Source organism: Rhea pennata, chromosome 7, assembly GCF_028389875.1.
Source record: "Rhea pennata isolate bPtePen1 chromosome 7, bPtePen1.pri, whole genome shotgun sequence".
Lineage (NCBI taxonomy): Eukaryota > Metazoa > Chordata > Aves > Rheiformes > Rheidae > Rhea > Rhea pennata.
Window position 1 is genome coordinate 3,520,645 of NC_084669.1, and position 21,661 is coordinate 3,542,305.

The window sequence follows — 21,661 nt, forward strand, 5'->3', positions numbered from 1 at the left end:
TTTATATTTAATAAATAAAAATTTATTTAAAAATATGCTCTCATTTATTCACAGTTTCAAGTCTGAAAAAGATAATACTATTCTTGATCAATTCAAACAAACACAGCTAAAACCATTCACTTTCTGGTGTAAATTAAATCCCAGTGATGGCTAATATTCACAAGAATCTTGCATCAAAGCTAGAAAGGCACGTACTTTTGTGCAGTATAGTACCTGTAGTAAAAGAAGTGCATCCACACATTCAAGAGGAATTTCCTTGTACAACTTCAGTTCACATTACTGGTTAAAGTGTTCCAACAAAGCTTTGCTTACAAAGTATGCTTCATTAAGTAACAAACCAGAGCAACTGTGAAATTACATTTTTATGCAGAACATATTAATCACTGCAAAAAAGTCCATTACCTTTAAGAGAAGAATTGTGACTCTCTCCAAAAGTTTACATCCAGAATCCCAGCTCAGCATTTCAAACCAAGAAATGCTACTAACCGAACTGTCACAGACTTACCACAAAACAATAATTAATTCCTGTTTTTTTCCAGATGCGAGTGCGACAACACAGGCAATTTTTTTCTCGCCTTCCATAAGTCTAAGCATCACATGGGCAGGAGGGAGGAAGGGAAGTGATCCCATGCATAGCAAGGCACTGTTTCTGCTACTTTGCAGCATTATAAAGTTACTGAGTTCCTATGTTGCTGGCTTCACTATTTTGAGTCAGTTGTTCCAGCAAACTTAAGATTACCTCTATTCGTTCTAGCAGAGTCATGTTTTTGTTAGCAGTTGCACGTAACAGCAGGGAGTAAACTTGCTTGTTTGTTTTGAGAACTTCTTCTTCTTCATTAATGCCCCTAAAAACAAAATAGAGATAACAGAGCTACTGAACCATGTTTTATTTTGCAAATTATCAAAATGATTATTCAACAACATTGATGACCATTTCTTTGGAACAATATCATTGATGTTTCGATTTCTGGGTCTGTTACTCCCTTAGTTCCTATTTCCTACCATTTTACAGCATTGTAGTCAAAGTTTCCATTTGTACTTGCAGAAGGGATGAGTTCCAACTTTGTTCAGCTCCACTCTGGCCATATTAGCAACTCCTAATCCCAAAGCATATCCTAAAACCCTCCAGTCAATGCCTTCATGACAGATCTCTGTACTTTTGTCCAAATTAGTGTCCATCTTGATCATGCCTAACGCAGACAGACACCTGAACATCCATGAGATGCCAGAGGGAGAACCATAAGTTTATTTGCTCGTGCACAAGTGCCCACTATTAGTTCTGCCCTCTAAACCACCATAGGCATCACCTTCCTGTTCAAGCCTAAAGCCCACGATTTGGCCTCATTCTCTAAACTTCCAGGTTTGTAAACTGTTCCCCGATGATGATAGACACTTTTCTGCACACAATACCCAGAAGCAAAACTTCTCCTCTTTTACTACTTAAGTCTGCAGTTCAAACCTCCAACTTCTTCCCATTTGACAAATATCACTGTACATCACTTGCCACAGAAGTGCTGGCGTACTGCGTCAACCTTGTCACCTACCCCCATCACCCCAGAAGTCTAACAAATAAGTAGCCCTAAACTAGAAAGAAAGTGCTGCCATTGGTATTATAAATAAAGCGTTCTTGTGTGTAAAGCAGCAGTCACTTTAATTATAAATGCTTCAAGAAGCCATGAAGTAGTTAAATTCATAACACTTGGCAGAAATCAGAGACAAGTTTTATTATTATACAGAGCAGGTAGTCAATAAAAAAAACCACAGTGAAATATAAAGTTATTTCAAGGAAAAATTACAAGAATTCCCATAACTAACTATTACTTCCAGTCACTGCTTTCCTCCGATTTACATAGCCAAATTCAGTCACTGGTGCACATTTAACTTTTAGGTGGTAAAACCGCGATTTCATGCAGTTTTGTTCGTGATATGTAAGTTTCACTACTGAACATTCATTTTACGTGTTCTTCTGTTCTCTGCCAAAGTACATCTGAAATCCCGAAATAGCATTTGCAAGCTCTAATTTTCTCCCTTTTCAGCCTGTCTGTTATTAAAACAGAAGGCAGACATTATTTTCTCTTTCCACAAAGTAGAACTGAGAAAATGTAAACAAGACATGTGCAGGAGATACTAGAAAGGTTAAACAAAAAGCAAATCTAAGCTTAGCCTCAAATCACCTTTGTGGTTAAAAAAGAAAAAGAAAAAAAGTTCAGCTGTTACAGCAACACTCCTACTTCGTAATATTCATGTTAAAACTGAAATACATTCCCTATGTATAAAGTCTTCATTACAAAACCCCATTCAATGGGGAGACTATGATGGGAAGGTATGTTTAAAAATAATTAAAAAGAAAATCAAAGATTTGTTATACAACACATACTCAGGTTATAAGACAATAGAACTGAAACAATTGCTAGTACTGTTTAATTATTTGGGACATCTACTTAGGTAGAAATGAATTATACTTCTTTAATCCTCCGCATTTAACATATTCAGATTGCCACCTTGTGGAAGCTTTTCTTTAAAGCTGAATATACCCAACAATGCATCTAAACCACTGTTAAAAAATGCATACAAGCTCTCTGTTTAGTCTCATGCTCACCCATTTACCAGGCTCCTCCCACTGTGCAGAATGATGAATTAATTTCACAATTTAATTTTACAAAAATTACACATGGCAGCAGGAGTGCTTCAATCTGAAAGCTGTTTAATACAACTTCCAGCAATAAAAGAAATCTCTAGAACTATATACTACAACTAATACAACATTTTCATAAATGTAACTTTACACAGCATCAGAAACAGCAATAGGATGTTGCTGTAGCTTCCACAGTCAGTAGCAGTGGCTGCTGAGAGAATAAAAGGTACTGTCTGAATCCCCAAAGCAACCCACTCAGCTCTATCCGACAGAAGCAATCCTGGTGTAAGGAATTAAATTACCATGCGTAATCACAGCACTTGAAGGTATACATAAAAAAAAAAGCCATGTTTGTTCTGAACCCCCAGGAGCAAGACATAAGATTTCTTCACTACGTTCCATTACGCAACGAAAAATTCTTTAATACCAATGAGTATTCTCCCCATATACATCCTTCTCTATTCTTAGCATTAGCTACATTCCTATGCTTATTCTACGGTACTTTGTATGCTAAAATATGTTGTCAGTGGTGTATTTTATTATCAGGGTATATCAAAAAAAAAAAAAAAAAAAAAACAGTAGTATGCATGCAGTAGTTCCTCCCCCACCAATTCTTACTTGCTGTTACAGATAAAGACCAACATAAGCAAAATTAAGGAAAGCATGCACATGTACATCTCAAACAACAAATTATTATTTTCCTATTTGAATATAGTCAGTCTTTTTTTTTTTTTTTTTTGTCTCCTCTCAGTCCTGAAACTCCTATCAGGAAGGGTAGACAAAAGAGCTGCCATTTACACACAAGAAAACACACAAAACATTCAGACTTTGAATGATCAAGGCATATCTCCACTCTTACGTACAGGAGAGTCAATGACAGAAGAATGTAAGTGAAGTAAACACCATATTTTCTTGCATTATGCCCAAGTACATACTTTATAGATTTATGTAGGAGAATCACATCTAAACAATGCAGTTTTTCCAATATACGATCAATATTCAACCTACCCAATTTTCTTTTTTGTTGAAGTTAACAATTTAACAGATTGTAGGAGAAGGAATGACATTCTAGACTCAAAAATACTAAGCAATTTCAATACTTCTTCTTTGTTAAGGTCAGTGGAGGAATCACTAGATGTTGTATTCTCAGCATTACTTTTATCCTTGCTTATCTACAAGGGGGGAGGGAAAAAACAAAACAAAACAAATCATTTCACCCAATTCCATCATCAAAGGTACTTCAATCAAGCTGGAATATCATGCTTGCTGTTTAGCTTACACTTCTAAAGAGGGATACCAACATCACAATTACTATGATGCCTTCTTTAAGAGTCTTTGCTAATTAGCATCATATCGCACACTTAAAAGTTTAGAAGTTATACACCAGCTGCCCATGTTCTATATACTGTCATATTAGGTTTCAGTCAGGAAAATATGGGCTTCAATAGATAAGTGATGAACATACATCAGTAAGGAGGACAGGCAATTATTTATTTCTGCATCAAGCATTTGTTAACACTGTTTGTTAACATTTGTTAACACGTAATATTAAAATATGAAAATATGGAGGGTTACCAAAACATATACATACAGAATTCCCTTTTATGTTGTATATGCATTAAGTTCTTTAAAAGGACTTTTAAGAGATAACATAGTTCCATACAGCCCAAATTACTCAAAAAGACAATCAATATATCTCCACATATAAATGTTACAGTAAATCTCTACAGTGCAGCGTAATTCAGAAGTTCAAATAGTACCCCTATAAAATTTTGTCAGTTTTACTAAAAAATCGTGTTGCATACTAAGGTTACATTAAAAAAAAAAAAAAAACACACACACACAAACAACACTACATCCAACACAATAAAAAATGCTAGATGCACACTTCTAATTCCATTACATGTCCAGTTACCATAGAACAACATAGAGGCAAAAACTTTAACAGAATCTCAAAAGGTAGGTAGGTAGGTTTCAGTTTTTTTAAAAATCCCATTTCACTTACTGTAATATGTTCAAACCCTGCTCATACTATTTAAGCAATTAGCTTTACTGAAAAGTAAATAAATGACATCTTACTTCCTAACTGACCAGTTTTATGTGAATACACAAGATAAGGGAGTAGATAATCAGATCTCTTATCTTTCGCTTACCTGTTCACTTTCTGCTGCTAGCTCTTTTCTGATGAGCTGAAACGCACACTTGGTTTTCACCATTATATCTAGGGCTCCAAACAAAGTCTTTAATTTCCCAGCACTGCTAATCTGACCTAAAAAAAAAAAAAAAAAAAAAGCTTACATTCCAGATTGCACATTGAAAATCTGTAGAGAAAACCATCCTTCCTCTCTTTGAAACAGAACTGTATTTTGAGAAGCAGACAATTCCTGCCTTCATAAAGAATCATCTAAAAATAGAATAAAGTGGTTAATGATATTTTGGACAATTGTTGTAGAAAGACTGAGTTAGACTTACTCGCCATCTGGAATTCTGCAAATGCCACTCTTTCCAGTTGCACGCGAAGGAATTCACAGGGTGCATCCTTTAAGAGTTGAAAGAGTCTTACTGCTTTACTATAATGAAGATCAGCAAGTACACGATGTTGCTTTCTCAAGTGTTCATCACCAACCTGCATTTGAAGTAGAATACATAAGTCTCCAGACAATGTATATGTTCATGAGAACCATTAAGATAAACAAACCTGCTTACAGAGAACTTGAGGTACCAACAATCACTCTCTATAGCTCCTTTGAAAATGGTTCATCTAAATGTCTAATCTAAATTTCTAGAACATGTCACCAGACTGCCAGAGCTACTATATTTTCATAGCTAATGCTATGAGTATATCTAAGCTAATCAAAAAGATTTTAGAAAACCCTACAAAAAGACCAAACAAACCAGTGCATGGTTGCATGTTTTCTAAGACTTTGTTAAAGTTATATGCAAACAGTCTTCTGCTAGAAAATGCACAGAAGTATGAGAAGAGTAGCATGAAAACTAAATAAACCTAAGTATTTATCATCAAACATTTCATTATGGGAGTGTGGAAGTACCTAAAAGACATGGAATCATAAAGCTCAATATGCTTTACAAAGACAGTCTGCTCTCCAAATTAACTGTGTACTTTAAAGTGATTTGCAAATAAATCACAATTTTTTTAAAAAAAGTCAAGTCATTTAAACAAATACATCTCAACTATAGATAGAAGGATAAATATCAATTGCCACACATCAAAACCTTTTATTTATGGGACCTATATAGAAAGAACAAAACAGTTTGTACTAATACCTGGTTTCTCAAGCAACTATGATACATTGAAGCAAGCCTGTGGTGGATGGTTGCAGCCCGATACTGGCAGAGAGGCTGTCGTGGAGACACTGTATCAATATCACAATATTTCAAAGATTTCATCATGGCTTCACTAACTTCCTTTTCTATCTACATGGGAAACAAAGTGTAAGGGTTTAATCTCTACTTGTGGCACTAGCTTTTCATTTAAGTAAGAGCTAAAATACATATGTGACTAAACATTCTATAGTTTGCAAGAATTACTTTCCAAAAAGTTTTTACTCAATAAAGCTTTACAAGTTATCCCAGTATCATGAGCCAAAACATCAATGTCTTTTTTTTTTTTTTTTTTTAAATAAGACAATAGCTTATTTTAATCAGTTGTCATCACAAAACCTCTATTACCTGTTCCTGCGCCTTTCTAGACAACGGAGCATAATCCTGCTGTAGAGTTGCCATAGTGAAATATGTCGTAGAAAGCTCCCAGTTCACAGAATCCCAAACAGCTGGATGCACCTCTCTCTTACCTAGAGATCTTAATGCCTTCAGATAGTAGTCAATAGCCTATAGATTATAAAATAATTAGTTACTGCATGTATTTATATCCACTAGAAATCCATTCCCCTTTACTCTTTCTTAAGGGAGCAATTCAAACCATATGTGAGCCTCCTTCAGTATTTTCCTTACATCCATTCATAACGTTAATCATGACCAGGCATTTCAGTCCCCTGCATTTATCAGCTGGCAATACCACACAAGACTTAAATCATAGCACTCAGAGAAATGGAATCAGGCCTAAACAACAGCCTGAACAGAACCTTCTTAATTTAAGAAACCATGAAAAATATATATTTGTGAAACCATAAGTAGTTATACCTAATGACTGACAAGATACACTTCAGATCATTTCCCTCCACTCTAAGCCCACCTTTAGAACAGCTCTGTAAACTACCATGAACTTTGAGGGATCAAAGTACACAAAAGTGCTGCAAAACTAGGATGGGACAAAAGATTTCTAATCAACATTTCAGCAAATTAAGCCTTACTTAATTTACAAAAGAAAGAATGCAGTGGGCTAACTCCATGTAATAAAGTGGAGATGAAAGGGAATAAGGAGGGCATGTAAGTAGATCTTTTGCTTCAGGCTTCAGGAACACCCTTCCTCCCCCACTATTTTAAAGAATCAAGCCAAATGTCTACCACTGTCCTATCTCAGGATCTTTATGTACTTTGCAAAGTCCAATTTGCCTAATTAAAAGAAAGTAACTGTAGGTAGTTACTGGGCAAGTGAAAATATCAGAAGTGCTAATGTTTCACTATGGAAGAATCAACTTTAGATTGTTATTATAAATTCTCTTTTCCAGGTACACTAGTTTTTGCTCTCTCCTCACTACCATACTAAGCCATCAAGGCCCATTTAAAGCTATTCAAATAGTAAAACGGTATTTTAAACAGGTTTTCTTTGTTAACTTACCTGGTTTTAAGTCATAGGCACATTATAACACGGGGTGGGGGGGGGAGAATTCCCTGTAGAGTGTTTTTTGAATGATTACATGCTACAAAATAATTTAAGTGCTCAGATCAACACTGCAGTGTAACAAACTGCAGATTTAAAATGAAGTATTTATATTTAAAAAGCTAAGTAGTTATCTTTTCGGCTAAGTTTCAAGCCTACTTAGCTAGGATTAGGATAATGGGGGAAAAAAAAAGAAAGATACCACAATGTATTATGACTTATCTTTAAAATAAAGTGAAATTACTTTGAAAAACACACATTTGCCATTGATCGTTTGGTTTTCACGTGCAACAACAAAGGATGATTCTATGATTCTATGACAACTTATTATAGATATCTGCCTTACATAGCAAGAATGTTTGTGAGACCATCTGTTTTATTTTGGGGGCAGAAGTTTGCTAATTTGCTCTTAATTCTTATAAGTACAAAGGTAACATTACCAGTAGACTGATATTTTCCTAGTTTTAGCTAACTTGAAGTTTTGGAACCTCCTATAATTTTGCAGTTCCTATATTTAGATAAATTGCAAACCCTTGCACTGCAAAACCATAATTATTTGTAATACTCTAGGATATTTACAGAATTATACAATAAAGGGCATACTATGGTATGGACCAGCTTCTTTTTTTTTTTGGAGAGAAAAAAAAAAGTTAAGTTACCTTATTATAATAAAGTGCCTCTTCTGGGGAAAACTCTCTTTTGAAGTCACCTTCAGTTGCACAGTGGGCTTGAGCACAAATTCGCATTAGTCTTCCTGTGTTGCACAGGAGAAGAGCAGCATTGGTTGCATCATCAATTGACTCAAAATTCTGAATTCCTTTTTCAAAGCAAGAGAAACTTTTCTTCCAGAGTTGCTGTTCTGTTGTCGATACATTTTTACTCACTAGAAGCAAAACAAGCCTTATCTCATTCAAAATTCTTAAAAGTTACTGAGTAAGCAAGTATTTCTATTATGTTATTTTTTTCACAAGTTTCTACAGATGACCTTTCAAAACATGGGAATTTTGTACACTCAATTTATGAAAAATAAAACATAAAACTTTCTGACAAAAAAGAATGAAAATTAGTACCAAAACCAAACTATTACGCATTATCATACTTTCATAAGAATTGGGATGCAAAAAAGAAAGAGAAGTAGTAACAGGATAAAAGACAATTCGAAGTATTTCACAGTAATATTTAAGGTATTGCAGTTCTATATACAGTATGAAAGTGACTTTTACAGACAATTTAGGTTCAATAATAAGGATTTGCATCAGCTAAATAGCAGTTTTCTTAAAATACAGAGATGAAGAAATTGCACAGTTAAAAGTACAACCCAAAATTCTTCAAATACTAATTGGACAGAGGTCACAGAATAAAGCAGGTATCTGAGAGACCCAAGCTGTATACGATGTCTCCCGCAGGCATCTAATTTGTTCTAGTTCATAACTAGTGCTTCCAGACAAATCATTTCTACTTTCCCAAGGGAGAGTATTTTCCCTACAGCAAAGGAAACTTAAGTAGCCTTCATTTCAACAAAGAACAAGAATAAAACCACGAAGGGTTTACCTTGATCAAAAAAAAAAAAGAAAAAAGAAAAAAGAAAGGAAGAAATAACACAGACACTGACTTCATCAAAACTAAGCAGAACACACTAAGAGTGCAATAACCCTGCTTTGTATGAACAGAGCTGTTTTAATGTTTCCATTGTATTTTTTGAGGATATTCTACACACTTCAAAACAATTTCTCCAAAGCTATAGATATCTATGGATTACATTATTCAGTTCATGCTCAGCCAAACGTTGTCACAGTAATCCGTCACAGAGAATTACTTACATTACTTACATACATTAGAATTACATAAACGAAAACTCTTATTAAGCTGTTCTTTAAATGTTCCCCTTGCTCCCCCAAATCAGAAATATCCAAGAGGCTCCTTGCATTATTAGGAACAATAATCATTGTTTTACTTCAGTGAAATAGCATACACAAATTCTTTTTAAAAAAAAAGTCAAAAAAAAAAAAAAAAATACTTGCCCACTCTCTCAGTCTGCACTGCAGCAGCCTGGTTCATGTAGAACACTCCAATTTCATTCCTGATATTGCCCATCCTCTTTAGTACCTGTATGTGCTGCTCTGGATTTTGATTTTTTAAATTACTGAAAAGTAAAATTTCATAGGCTGCCTCATAACATTTACAGCTGACTGAAAGTTGGCACTCCAAGTCTGTAGACAGGTCAGTAGCCCATGCAAACACTAGAAAATAAAATGCAAATCTGCATGTCAAAAAGTATTTCCAAAACAACAGTCTACAACAGTCTAGAGGAAAATGTCTAATAAGATAATCTACACCAGAAGGTTGCCCCAGTTCCTCCAGACAGACAAAATTTACCCATAATAATCATTTAAGTAATTTTAGTTATTTTACAACTTCAGGTACATCACACAATACATTGAAGATCTGTTTATAGGTACTATAAACTTTCACTAAAGCAAACAGAACTGAAACACAACAAGCCCTCCTCCGAAAATGATACTACTGCATGGTTTTGAGGAAAGTAATTTCATTGTTATGTCCATCATACAACTGCAGTAGGACTGTCCTATCTTATATCAGTATCATACCTTGGCAGCTGGATTCTCTGTGAAGACTGTGTAATATTTCCTGATCTTCTTTTGTCTGGTAGTTATATTCTTCAAGATACGCTGCTCTATTATTTGCATTTTGGGCAAGCATTAATTGGGTATCTCCACAGAGGGTTAAACACTGACAAAGAAATACTAATACTTCAGGAAGCATGCTGGCACAGAGGCAACAGTAGGTATCTATCAAAACAAAAAAAATCCCATAGGTGAGGGAGTGGAGAGAAAAAGATTTAAGCTTCAAAAGATTTGACACAAGCTGATAAAACTTTTTTGTTACTTGCCACATTTATTCTCTGTATAAAAACTGAGACATGCTTTTCTAAGAGGAGCCTTGAAAAAAAATACATATTTGCTCTACACAGCTAATAGTTTCAAAAAAGTATTTTGCTCATGGTAAGTAGTGAATCTGATACCCTAGAAATGAACAGATCAAATTCCAATCTCAGATTTGATTCTAAGAACAACTGGATTTCTACAAATTAACTGAAGCCAGATACGGTCCGAAAAATTAATTTCCAAAGGGTACAGCTTAAACTTGAGAATTAAGTCTTTACAGGACTGAAAGCAGAAAAATGCTTTGTGAATTAAAATAGTGTTAAAAGTATTACTGCTTCACAGACAGCCCTCCTCTGTCCTCCTTCTCCCCCTCCCCCAAAATCCCTACAAACATAGGGGCAAAACCACAGCAATATAGCACTAAGCCAGTGGCATTTTCTTGTTACTTAGTCTCATTATACTAATACGTTAAACAGCCTGATTTCGTCTAATTTTCTTCAGTAATACTTGGATAGGCTTTTCACTTTAAAGCAGTATCTAATTAAGTTGGTGAACAAATTGAGTATTTTTGAAGTCAGAATATATTTAAATGAAATGGGAACCACCAGGCATTTCCAGGGAGAAAACTATCCGTTCGCAGGCATAGTACTGAGAACACAGATTACTAGAACACACATGACTTGATGCTGGGACTGACTTCTCCCAGCTTTAGTGCTGGGAAGTACCAGAACTGCACTCTAAATTTTATTCTTCTCTCTATCAAAATAGAAGTACCTTTGTATCAAATGAAGACAAGAGTCCTAGAGGTTTTTTCTTCCTAGAGACTTCCCTTCTGAATAATGAACTAGATATTGAGGTTAACTAAATGCAGAGTTGTCAGACTTCTCACTGCAAGTCAGTAGGATAAATCATACATAAAAGCAGCATTTGACATTAGCAAAGGTATATATAGGTAACTGCACAGAGGACAAATACACTCCGGTAACTTACCATGGCACTGTAAAGCTAGTTTGATGTATCGTAACGCTCTCCCGTATTTCTGCAGACTCACGGCAGCATCAGATAGAACATAATATGCCTTTGATGACTTCAGAATGAGTTGAAGTTTCATTTTATATTGCCATGATCCAGGAATCATTCCTGACAGACTGGAATGTTTACCCTTTGGAAATGAGCCCACTAGAACATAAACAAAACCCCATCAGTAAATCTCCTTTCCATAACCTACGCCAGAGGTCTGACCCAACTACTTCATTGATTTATAGGTAGTATTTAAATCACTATTACGGCTCTGCACAAGTAGAGTATGCCAGCTTGCCTGCTACTACATTTTTCATCTGCACTACTTGGAACTTTTCCACACACTTCACCCAATAGCAGGACGTTTGAATAAAGTGAGTACAAACATCAATGCGGCTAACCTCTCGTGTTCTGAATACCTTTGAAACATTGGTGCAATGGCCAAGACTATTCTGTTAAGTAGCAGTAGGAAAAAAAAAAAAGATAAAGTCATAAACATAATTAGTTTTGCTTTCAACCAAATCCATATAACATATACTGTTTCTGTATTACAGCCACGAGTGGTGGCTTGTGCAGCATGAGGCCATCTCAACACAGAGGAAACTGGATAACCTAGTCCCTCCTACAAGCAGGGCTCAGGTCTGTCCATCTTCCTCACATTTGTCTTAAGGTATCTTCAGCATAAGATGAAGAAGTTTGCTTCTTTGATGCTAGAGAGGTTATGGAACCAGAAAGTACAGGCCCTAGCTTTAACCTTGTAGGTCTCGATACCAAAGGCCAGAAGTTCTCTTTAGATTAGAAATTCAGCAACTAACAGCACTTCGGTTTTTTGTGTATAGAAACATTCCCCCTCTCTTCCCTCCTCCCCCCAAAACTACAGAGTTTACATTAAAGCAAAAAAACCACCACATCGGAAAAGCAGAAATTTCTCCCTTTCATTTATTTTTCCTCTGGGTTGAATTCAATCTTTATGACCCAAAGCAGTATCACATGGCTACTTTAGGGAAAAAACTTCAGTAGAGAACTAGATATCTAAGTAAATACTGCACAGATCTTGCAAAAACATTTTATTTTCCACTTTCCCAGAATATTTTTGTTTCTAAATAGAAAAGTTAGTAAGCGCACATTCTGCTTGCCAGCTGGCAAGCAACTGAAATGTGTCATCAGTTCCAAGTTGCGAAGGCAGAAGACAGAGCCTGGCTCCAGTAAAGCTGAAGTCAGCACACAGCTCTTGCTGAGCTGACCTCAATAAAGTTTCTCAGTAGATCTCAGCAAAAATCATTCACGCAGCCTGTATTAACAGCACTATGCAGAATTTACACTAGCTCAACACAATGCAGCTTTCTGATGGAGGTAATAAATCCAACAGCCATAGATCCACAAAATCAAACCACCTTAAATATTTGTACATCTCCAGGTCATTGGCATTCAAATGACAACCATAAAAAAGAGAAACCTGACAACACTTAAATGACCAACTCAAAAGTAAATGTTTGTTATTTAGTGATTTTCAAAGAGGCAGAAAACGGGAAGAATAAGGAATCCTAGAAATCTATACAAATTTTTCACGATTTTTCTTGATTATGCTTATAGGGCTTATCACTCTGCAGAGAAGTCTATTCCTTTCATGACCAGAAAAGCAGTCTTTCCTAACCCCCCCACCCACCCCAATGGGTTCCAAAGCAAAATAAAATAGATAATCAGTAAAGTCTGAAATTTTGGGAATTTAAGTGAGTATTTAAACTTAGACAAAATACCATTCTTTGTTATTTTTCTTGCAGCTCTACAGTTTTGGAAGGACAGCAGGTGAACAAAATCCTAGTTAACATTTCATACCACTGGCTTCCAAATATGCAATCCATCAGTGAGCATGATGCAAGAAGACTGCCAGAAGTGAGAAGTTTTCACAAAACTTTCAAGTGACAAAAAAAGAATGAAGACTGCTTAAAAACAAACAAACAAAAAACAACCCAAACAACCCACAACTTTAGGGAACCACATAAGCCTATCAAAACTCCAAATATTAAACCATTATGGAAGCTGTTTGCAAGTCATAGCAAATCATAGCTAAATAAAATGCAATAACATTATGTATTTACTAAAAAAAGGATATTTGATATGCAAAATATTCCAACTGTGCTACTCTTTTCATATTTAAAAAGCCACAGACTGCTCTCCAGTTTTGCGTGTCTGCTCTATTTTTGCTTTTTCAATGGATAGTAATTACTAAGTTAGATACACCTACTAATAATCAAAATAAAGCCGCAGCAGTTTACTGTAGAACTGAGAAGGTCTTATTAGCACAACAATACAACTTACTTTTATCTAAAAATAAGGCCATCTGTTTTTCCAGACATTCAGGACCATTACTGGTGGAGTCATCTTCATACTTCAATGGGATTGGGGTGCTAGGGTCTGCTGCAGGAAGGTCACCTTCTTTTTTAACGCTGCTGTCAACAGATTTCAAGCCCTGCAGAAAGACAAAAGGCATTAATTCACCTTGAAAGCAATATTTAGCAAAGACAGAACACACAAAAACTGGGTACTTCAAGCAAGGAGAAATATCATCACATAGTTGACAACAAACTTACCTCCAGGACATAACTGAGCACTAGCCTACAGCGTTCTTCAGTGCCGTGGCAGACAGGAAATGCACAACTAGGCTGAGCGGCAAAAAGTGGGAAAAAAAAAATGAGTTCAAAATATGGAATTTCAATATAAGCAGCTAAAAGAAACAAACATGAGTTTGCTATAGAGTCGTAACGAAACATTTGAACTCTACACTGAGAAGATCTATAGTATTTATTTCCCTTATCTCAGTGAGCAATTCATATATTTGTCATCACTGTACTATTTACTTGAACATTTATGCTTAGTCTTTCACAGTAATTCAAAATACAAAACAAAGGAGAACAGCAGCTTCTACTCCCTAACAGTAATTGCAAAGGCATCTACAGATAGTCTGCAATGCAGATCTGGCAAAATAAGTAGATTCAATAATATACAGGAATTGTTTCATCCATCTACACATCAAAATAGCCCTTTAATTACTACTGAATGGCTCAATGGTTGGGAATTTTTTTGCTTTTTGTTTCTGTGAGGAGACAGCAGAGGGCAGGGAGAAGAAAGGTGAAAATGTTGTGGTTCCGCATCTATAGAGGTTAATGTATTTTCAGCTTCAGTAAGATTAAGATAGCAAGACTTCCACAGAATTTAAACTTTTTGTTCTTTGTTACTCAGAACAAAGATCAGCAAAAAAGTTTATTTTTTGACAAATGAGAGTCATTTCATTTCACAATCAATCTTCACCAACACACAACAAGTAAAACATAAGAAAAGCAAAGTGCTACTGATACTGAGTTTCATCATTGATATTCATTCATCATTGATTTCCAGTTTCTCATTTTGCTCTGTTTTGTTATTGTAACAACAAACAGAAGGTGCTTTGAAGGTAGTAGCGTCAAACTTCTGTTCACTTGCATATGAAGCACATGTATAACGACAAAGTTTCAGGAACACTGTGCTTATGCTCCCAGCTATCTCCTTAGAAACAACATACACATGTGGGAACAGCAAGTAAATTCTCCACTTTTTGAAAGTTAACTACTACCAAGCTTTCTTTTAAACTGAATCACTGAATTTTGACTAGTTATTTTGGACAGACAAACCAGAGAGGGAAAAATCAAAAGCTAAGTCTATGAATTTGAAAGAAGTGATGTTCCAGCAAACCAATTGTTAAAGTTGCTCAAAAAATTGACTCAAAACCAAAAAGCAAAACAAATAAAAGAACTTGGTGTTCCCACAGTCTTTTGGTTATCTGCAGCTTTTAACATGGCCACGATCAATAATCCTTTCTCTACTGCTGTTACAGGAATGATTTTTCTGTAGATAGTTATGCAGAATCATGCCACAAAAACCACAAGCGCAGACAGTAGGAGAAAAAGTTACATTAATTTACATTTGCTCTACTGTAAAATTCAAAGAGATGAAATTTTATGAACTGCTCTTGATGCTTCAATTAACCTGACACAAACATACAAAAGACTAAAGAAGAAAAATAACATAACTGAGTTTTGAAAATACAAGCCTTGCTACTCAACTGAAGCTTTGAAAAACAATCCCTCCCACCTCCTCCAAACCCACAACTTCACTTACTCGTATTCGATGAACAGACTTGTATTTTTCTGGCACTGATAACTCTCCTACTGATTTGATTATAGCGACTGCTTTATTGTCATCCGGCGGATCAGAAGTATTACTGTAAGAACCGTTATCATCACTATCTGGCATTTCTTCCTCTTCTTCGCTATAGCTTTCATCAGAATTACCATTTATAGGGAAGTCTGTACCATCATCTTTTTTAGGTTCATCCAACTGGAAGAGCTCTGATAACATGTAGTTTGCTGAAGCAATAATCTTTTTAAATTAAAAAAAAAAATAGCAAATTTTTTTTCAAGTTAAACTTTTCTTTTGAGTGACAACATCACAACTTACTGTCTTAGGATAAGGAGCAAACAGTATACGCACATAGGTATTTGATAACCTGTATATATAGTCTATAGACATGCGTTGATTTCTGCTCAAGTGCTGAATTCTTAACAAAGTTTAAAAAAAAAAAAAAAAAGAATCACTGAGGATTATTGTCAATAATTTGTGCATACACTTTCTCTGCAGTTACGCCTGTCCATATGCCTTTTTAGCCTCCCACCTTATAGAATCATACAATCATAGAATCAGTAAGGTTGGAAGGGACCTCTGGAGCTCATCTAGTCCAACCTCCCTGCTCAAGCAGGGTCACCTAGAGCACGTTAGACAGGATTGCATCGAGGTGGGTTTTGAAGATCTCCAGAGAAGGAGACTCTGCAACCTCTCTGGGCAACCTAGTCCAGGGCTCCGTCACTCTCAGATGCAAATGAAAGCCCAAACACCTCTAAACCTAGAGCACAATCTGACTCTTCGGGGCTTCTGGAGTGTCTGGATATGCAGAAGACCTTTCAATATCTTCACCTCTTGTTTTGCAAATGAGGGCACATAGGTGCAAATCAGGGAATACAGACCACCTGCCCCAAGATGCATATCCCAACTTAAAAAAGAAAGCAAGGGCAGCTCTCCATCATCCCTTTCTACTTCTTTCAAGCTTCCTTCTGACCTACTTCTTATTAATCAGCCTCTTTTAAGCTTTACAGGTTCTCCCAAACTAAGGCTATGCCGCCACCCAGAAAAGCTTCCACCTTCTCCACTTTTTCCCAATCCAGGTAAGACAGGTAACATCACCATAAAAAAGACAAAATAACCTCAGTATCCTCTTAGTCTAAGCTGTCTACATCTACACTACTGCTGTAAATTTAGAGCATAAAGTCAATTTCAACTTCTCCAAGTCAACAAATAAAGGACTGAAGTTAAGATTCAGAGGTCAAATAGGACTAGGCACAAACAGCACATACTTGTAACTGTAGCTTGCTTTTGGTAGCGAGTTACAGATATAAAACCACACAATAAGTCAGGATAAATACCTGACCCCCTCAACCCATACCTTTCTTCAGGCTCATTTTTCTAAAGAATCAGGTTTAGCTATTTCTTTTCTTCATATGAAGCTGACCCCTACCAGCAGGCCTGCTGTCACAACTCAGTTCTCACTCGAAGGGCTATATAGTTTGGGCTATTAGAAAAAAAAGTGGGGAGAAGGGATGTTTTAAGACATTTTCTCTCAATCTCTCAAGTTTACTTCAAGCTTGAATTCTTACTCGGAAAGCTCTCACATTCCTATCACAAGAGAAATTTTGACACTAAGCAATGAGTCCAACTGTATCAAGACTGCTAGGCAATTTGGACCAGATCAAGTAAAAAATAACAGGAACTCTTTAAGTGATCTGGTTTTAGGTACTCAATCCCCACCTTTAATTACTTAAGCTTTTTTACCTCGAGGATTAGGGAAACACTAAGTAATAGCTTTCAGGCTTGAAGTTTTGGATTTCAGTGCTTAAAGTAAAATCTGACTGCCAAAAAAAGACTTTCATTATTGCTCAATACACACACAAAGTAAATATGATGGGGCATAATTTCTAGAACTAGCACGAGTTATTTTTGCAGTGAGATCTCTTTTGCTTTTGAGTTGTACTTTTTACTAACATCACATGAGTATTGAGTAAAGGACTTGCATTCCATGGGAAGTGATTACATCTTTGGGATATTAACTTGTTTATTTTACTTCTTGAAAATTCTAAATAACTCAATCTTAACAAACTTGTCCAGATAAACTTCTAAAACACACCAAGAGGGTGGCCTGGAGGAAATCAGCCACACACACACACAAAAGAAAAAAAAATCTGTGTTCACCTTTCTTCCACTTCCTATTTTCCCACTCTTCATTTTTGATTGTCTCAAGAAAGATTACAGTTCATACCAGAGCTAGAAACTGAAGCCCTCTTCATAGTGATAACATGTTTACTTACAGCTTCTGATTCTGGTAAAGAGGCACATACTGGCTTTCTGGTTCTGCTGGAGTCTACTGGGACCAGATCAGAATTTAGTCCACAGTTTCATACAACATGGAAGACAGCTTACATGATGTGATAGCAGTGCTGCTGTGAGGAACTAGTATCTATGTTAAGTAAACTTCCACCAAGACAGTAACCTTTGGCAGCAGAAACACAGTAGTGTTTCTACAGCTTCCAAACACAAAAGGGCTCTCTGGGAACAAGACCAAAAGAGCATATCTAACAACAAGTCTCTTCTTAGGGCAAATGACTTGTGCAACAATGAGAATCAGTGAAGGCTACTACTGAAAGAAATAAAATATAAGTTTTCAGGTACATAAAGAACACACCTGTTACCTCAGATAACGACAGCAAGATCAACCCATTAACTCTTAAAACACTATTTTGGTATTTAGAGCTAGTTGGGCAAGGGGGAGAAAAACCACTACACTGAACATTACCAGAGTGATACGATGCGAGCATTCCCATTATATGTACATAAAGCTACAAGAAAGCACATAACTCTTACTTGAGGATGCCTGCCATTGTCCAGTAACTTCAAACAATTAAGAAGCAAAGTTCTGATAGTGCCATAGTGCTTCTTATTCTGGTTTTTCTTCAGCATCATATTGCAAGCAACTCTAAAAGGAAGTTAAACAAAATTCCTGGGTAACATATTCAGATTAGAAGAAAAAGAGCTTTAAGCAAAATTACCACAAAAGCAGGCCTCCCTGAACTTTCTGAAAGGTCTACAAGCCATGATTAATAAAAGTATAATTTACATGGAGAAACAGTGAAAATGGAAGTTCTTTTCTGACTCACTGATATTGCAGTTTACCAATCTTGTATGTGAGAATGTAAATTCATTTCATAATAAATATTAGACTGGTAAGTGCAACTGTACTCAAGAACTAAGTGTTACAACACAAGTCAAAAACTCACTTGTACAGAAGAATTGCCACAGGCATTGTAAAAGGGTTTTGGTATTTGTCTTCCGTTTCTTCACAAAGAGTGGTTAGGTCATATAGCTTTACTATATCACTTCCACTTGCTGAAAGGTAAGACCTTTAATTAATCAGCATGACATTAACATTGATCTCTTTTTTTAAAAAAAAATGATCTAAATCTACCTACCCTTAAATAACCAATAAGTATGTCCTTCTTTGGTGCAATTTGATTTCAGAAAAGATAAGATATTTTGAGCAATATCCTTTATCACTTTGGTAGAAAAATTTGAGTTTTCCAAATTGGGAATATCTTCAGTCTTGATCATTTCATACTTCTGTAGGGAACATATTTTAAAATCCAAGTTAAGGAGTTTGTTTTGTTTTTTTCACCACTCACCTACTCCCCCCAGGTCTGCAGATAAGCAGCTTCTGTCATCCAAGAGAAAACACTCTTGGATGTACTACTGTGACACAATAATAATTTTGTCAGAATAGACTGAGTTCATTCCTACGATTTACTCATTTTAAAAGCAAGGGTATCTTAATTATATCGTTGAAAAGTTTCAAGAAGGACTCACTACTATGACAAGCTTAAGATAAAAGTAAATGGCAGAAAAAAAATTAAAACGGTGAAGGTGCGATCTTTAGCATAGTTATTTCAGTGAAACAACCTAAACAACGATATGCTACCAGCTACAAAAATACAATATGGAAAATGGTAAATACAAACAAAAAATTAACACACATGCACCTATCTTGCCAAGTAAACACTACAGATTTTAAAATGCAAGAAACATTTCTGTTGGTACATATAAATTTTTTATTTTTATCTCAATTATGTCTCCCTCAGGAGAAGTGGGACTCTTACATGCATGGAAGGGAGAAACAGGAAAGCCAATGTTTTTTGAATGACTGATACAAGTTGTGGATCTGCTTCATGTTCTACAATAAAGAATTCTTGTAGTCTTTTTGTCAAAACAGGTAAGATTAGAAAGATCTTTTACAACTGGAAAGATTTCAGAAACTAAAGAAGCAATAAAATAGGCATAATGCAAAAGAGGCAGGCTTACCTGAACAATTCCATTAACGTGAAAGCACATCACAAGCTCTGGGACATTGCATATTAAGTTATCCAGCCAATAGTCAATTCCTGTTAACACATTTATTGGCTTGTTGTTATCCCTAAAAACAAGTGTTTCTAGTGTTATTTTAAGTCCTCATTTACTCTTCATAAAAAAATCAGATGTTTACTCCTGATTTTTTAAGGCATCTGAGAGTATTTGGATTCCAAAATAGTATTTTTTACACTTTACTTGATACAACACCTTGCATTGCCTCTTTAAACGGATGTACGCTACTGATATCTCCAGTTACAACGGAATACACTCACATTCCCTCAGCAAACTGGAATTTTTGCACACTTAACTGAAACTCTAACAAGCTTCATCTCATGCTTATAAAAATAGCAAATAATTAAGAAGTTATAGGAATGGTAGCCTTAACTGCAACTAAGTACAATGCAAGGCTTCTCACAGAACTTCCAAAATTCCTTGCAAAGCAGCGTACTAGTAATTCCTGGACGTGTCTTAAAAGATGACATAATTATACCAAGCAATTACACATGCTCCAAGTTTTTATTCATTCTTTACCTACACATAGGTAGAAACAGAAAGACTGATACCAAATAATCAGCATGAAGTATTAGTGAATGGTAGGACTGTCAGAATGTAGAACTAATATAGGTTGTAAGTCTTTATGAAGTACCCAACTACCAGCTACTGATATTCAGAATGCCAGTAAGAAATATTACTTCCTTCCTTTATAAAAACAGAAATAAAGTACTGGTTAATTAGAAAACTTTTGGAAATCTGATTCTTAACTCTGAATACTTGCATTAAAGTCAAAGGTTGCCAACAGTCAGTACTTCAAATCAAGAGTTAATCACAGAGCCAAAAAAAGGAGTAAAGCATCTCAAGTACTAGTGCAGTGGCATGGCTATGGGCTTCTTTCTGACTTCCACTACTTTATAACGCCATTGCCATTTAAGTCTAGAGAATTAATTTTATTCTTTAAACTGCATGTGAAAGTAAGAGTCAACAAAACAAAATACAGATAGCTGAATAGAAAAGCAAAGCAATAAGTCAGTCAAGAGTGACATAGACATACATATCTCATTAACTTCAAAATTCACCTGAGACGCAAGCTCACAGCAGGGTATCTCCCACCTCCAAATATAGGCATATTTGATCCTACTAACATGTGGATATCTTCAAAGGTCCACAAGATGTTACGAACAAAGTCATTTTTAAGCCCCTTCATTAAGAGAAAAAATTAGTCTATAAATCATTATTATAAAAACACATTCTCTGTGACAGTCTGCAGAGTTACGAGAAAGCAAGATGCAAAAGCAGCAAATAAGAGACAGCACATAATGAACTATGCTGTATAATCACATTAACTTAAAAGATTGAGATCACAGATGCCAAAAGCTACTTCTACAAGGGACTAAGTTTCTCTTGATTCCAATTATGACCAAATTTTAAAGTGCTGTCTTAAATTGGGGGTTATGTGCTTGAGCTCAGATTTCACATATAGCATACCTGACTGTTTTCCCCGTCATTGAACAAAGTAGTCAGGTTTTGTTCTTTGGGGGCTGAAGCCACATGCCCCACTATATATGAGGGTTCAAGAGGCACACTTCCCTGTGGAAAGCACAAGGATAAGGAGTGATTCTGCTGCTGAGATAAAGCTAGGCCACAAAAACATATGTACAGAAAAATAATACTCTGAATAAGAAAAAGCATATAAAGCTAAAACCTTCATCTCTACTATCTTTAAATAAGTGATTAAAAGCCTCTAGTCAGTGCTAGAATGCT

General features: G+C 35.7%; 1 protein-coding gene across 3 annotated transcripts in view; it reads right to left on the bottom strand.

Moving 5' to 3' along the window:
• The window catches only part of EDRF1 (erythroid differentiation regulatory factor 1), a 28,577-nt gene continuing 6,916 nt past the window's right edge, over window positions 1-21,661 (bottom strand). For 2 of the 3 annotated variants that reach the window (XM_062580557.1, XM_062580558.1), the window contains 19 exons: window positions 21,386-21,487; window positions 20,977-21,098; window positions 19,856-19,967; window positions 18,973-19,120; window positions 18,781-18,889; window positions 18,368-18,479; window positions 15,518-15,778; window positions 13,954-14,025; window positions 13,682-13,832; window positions 11,333-11,521; window positions 10,046-10,246; window positions 9,458-9,676; window positions 8,096-8,319; window positions 6,326-6,484; window positions 5,921-6,070; window positions 5,108-5,261; window positions 4,789-4,904; window positions 3,644-3,807; window positions 1-845 (listed from right to left, as the gene is read on the bottom strand). In XM_062580557.1, the coding sequence (XP_062436541.1) occupies window positions 674-845; window positions 3,644-3,807; window positions 4,789-4,904; window positions 5,108-5,261; window positions 5,921-6,070; window positions 6,326-6,484; window positions 8,096-8,319; window positions 9,458-9,676; window positions 10,046-10,246; window positions 11,333-11,521; window positions 13,682-13,832; window positions 13,954-14,025; window positions 15,518-15,778; window positions 18,368-18,479; window positions 18,781-18,889; window positions 18,973-19,120; window positions 19,856-19,967; window positions 20,977-21,098; window positions 21,386-21,487 (2,937 nt within the window). In that variant the 3' untranslated portion in view covers window positions 1-673. The remainder of the gene's footprint in view (window positions 846-3,643; window positions 3,808-4,788; window positions 4,905-5,107; window positions 5,262-5,920; window positions 6,071-6,325; window positions 6,485-8,095; window positions 8,320-9,457; window positions 9,677-10,045; window positions 10,247-11,332; window positions 11,522-13,681; window positions 13,833-13,953; window positions 14,026-15,517; window positions 15,779-18,367; window positions 18,480-18,780; window positions 18,890-18,972; window positions 19,121-19,855; window positions 19,968-20,976; window positions 21,099-21,385; window positions 21,488-21,661) is intronic. The other variant, XM_062580559.1, reaches the window with a different exon arrangement.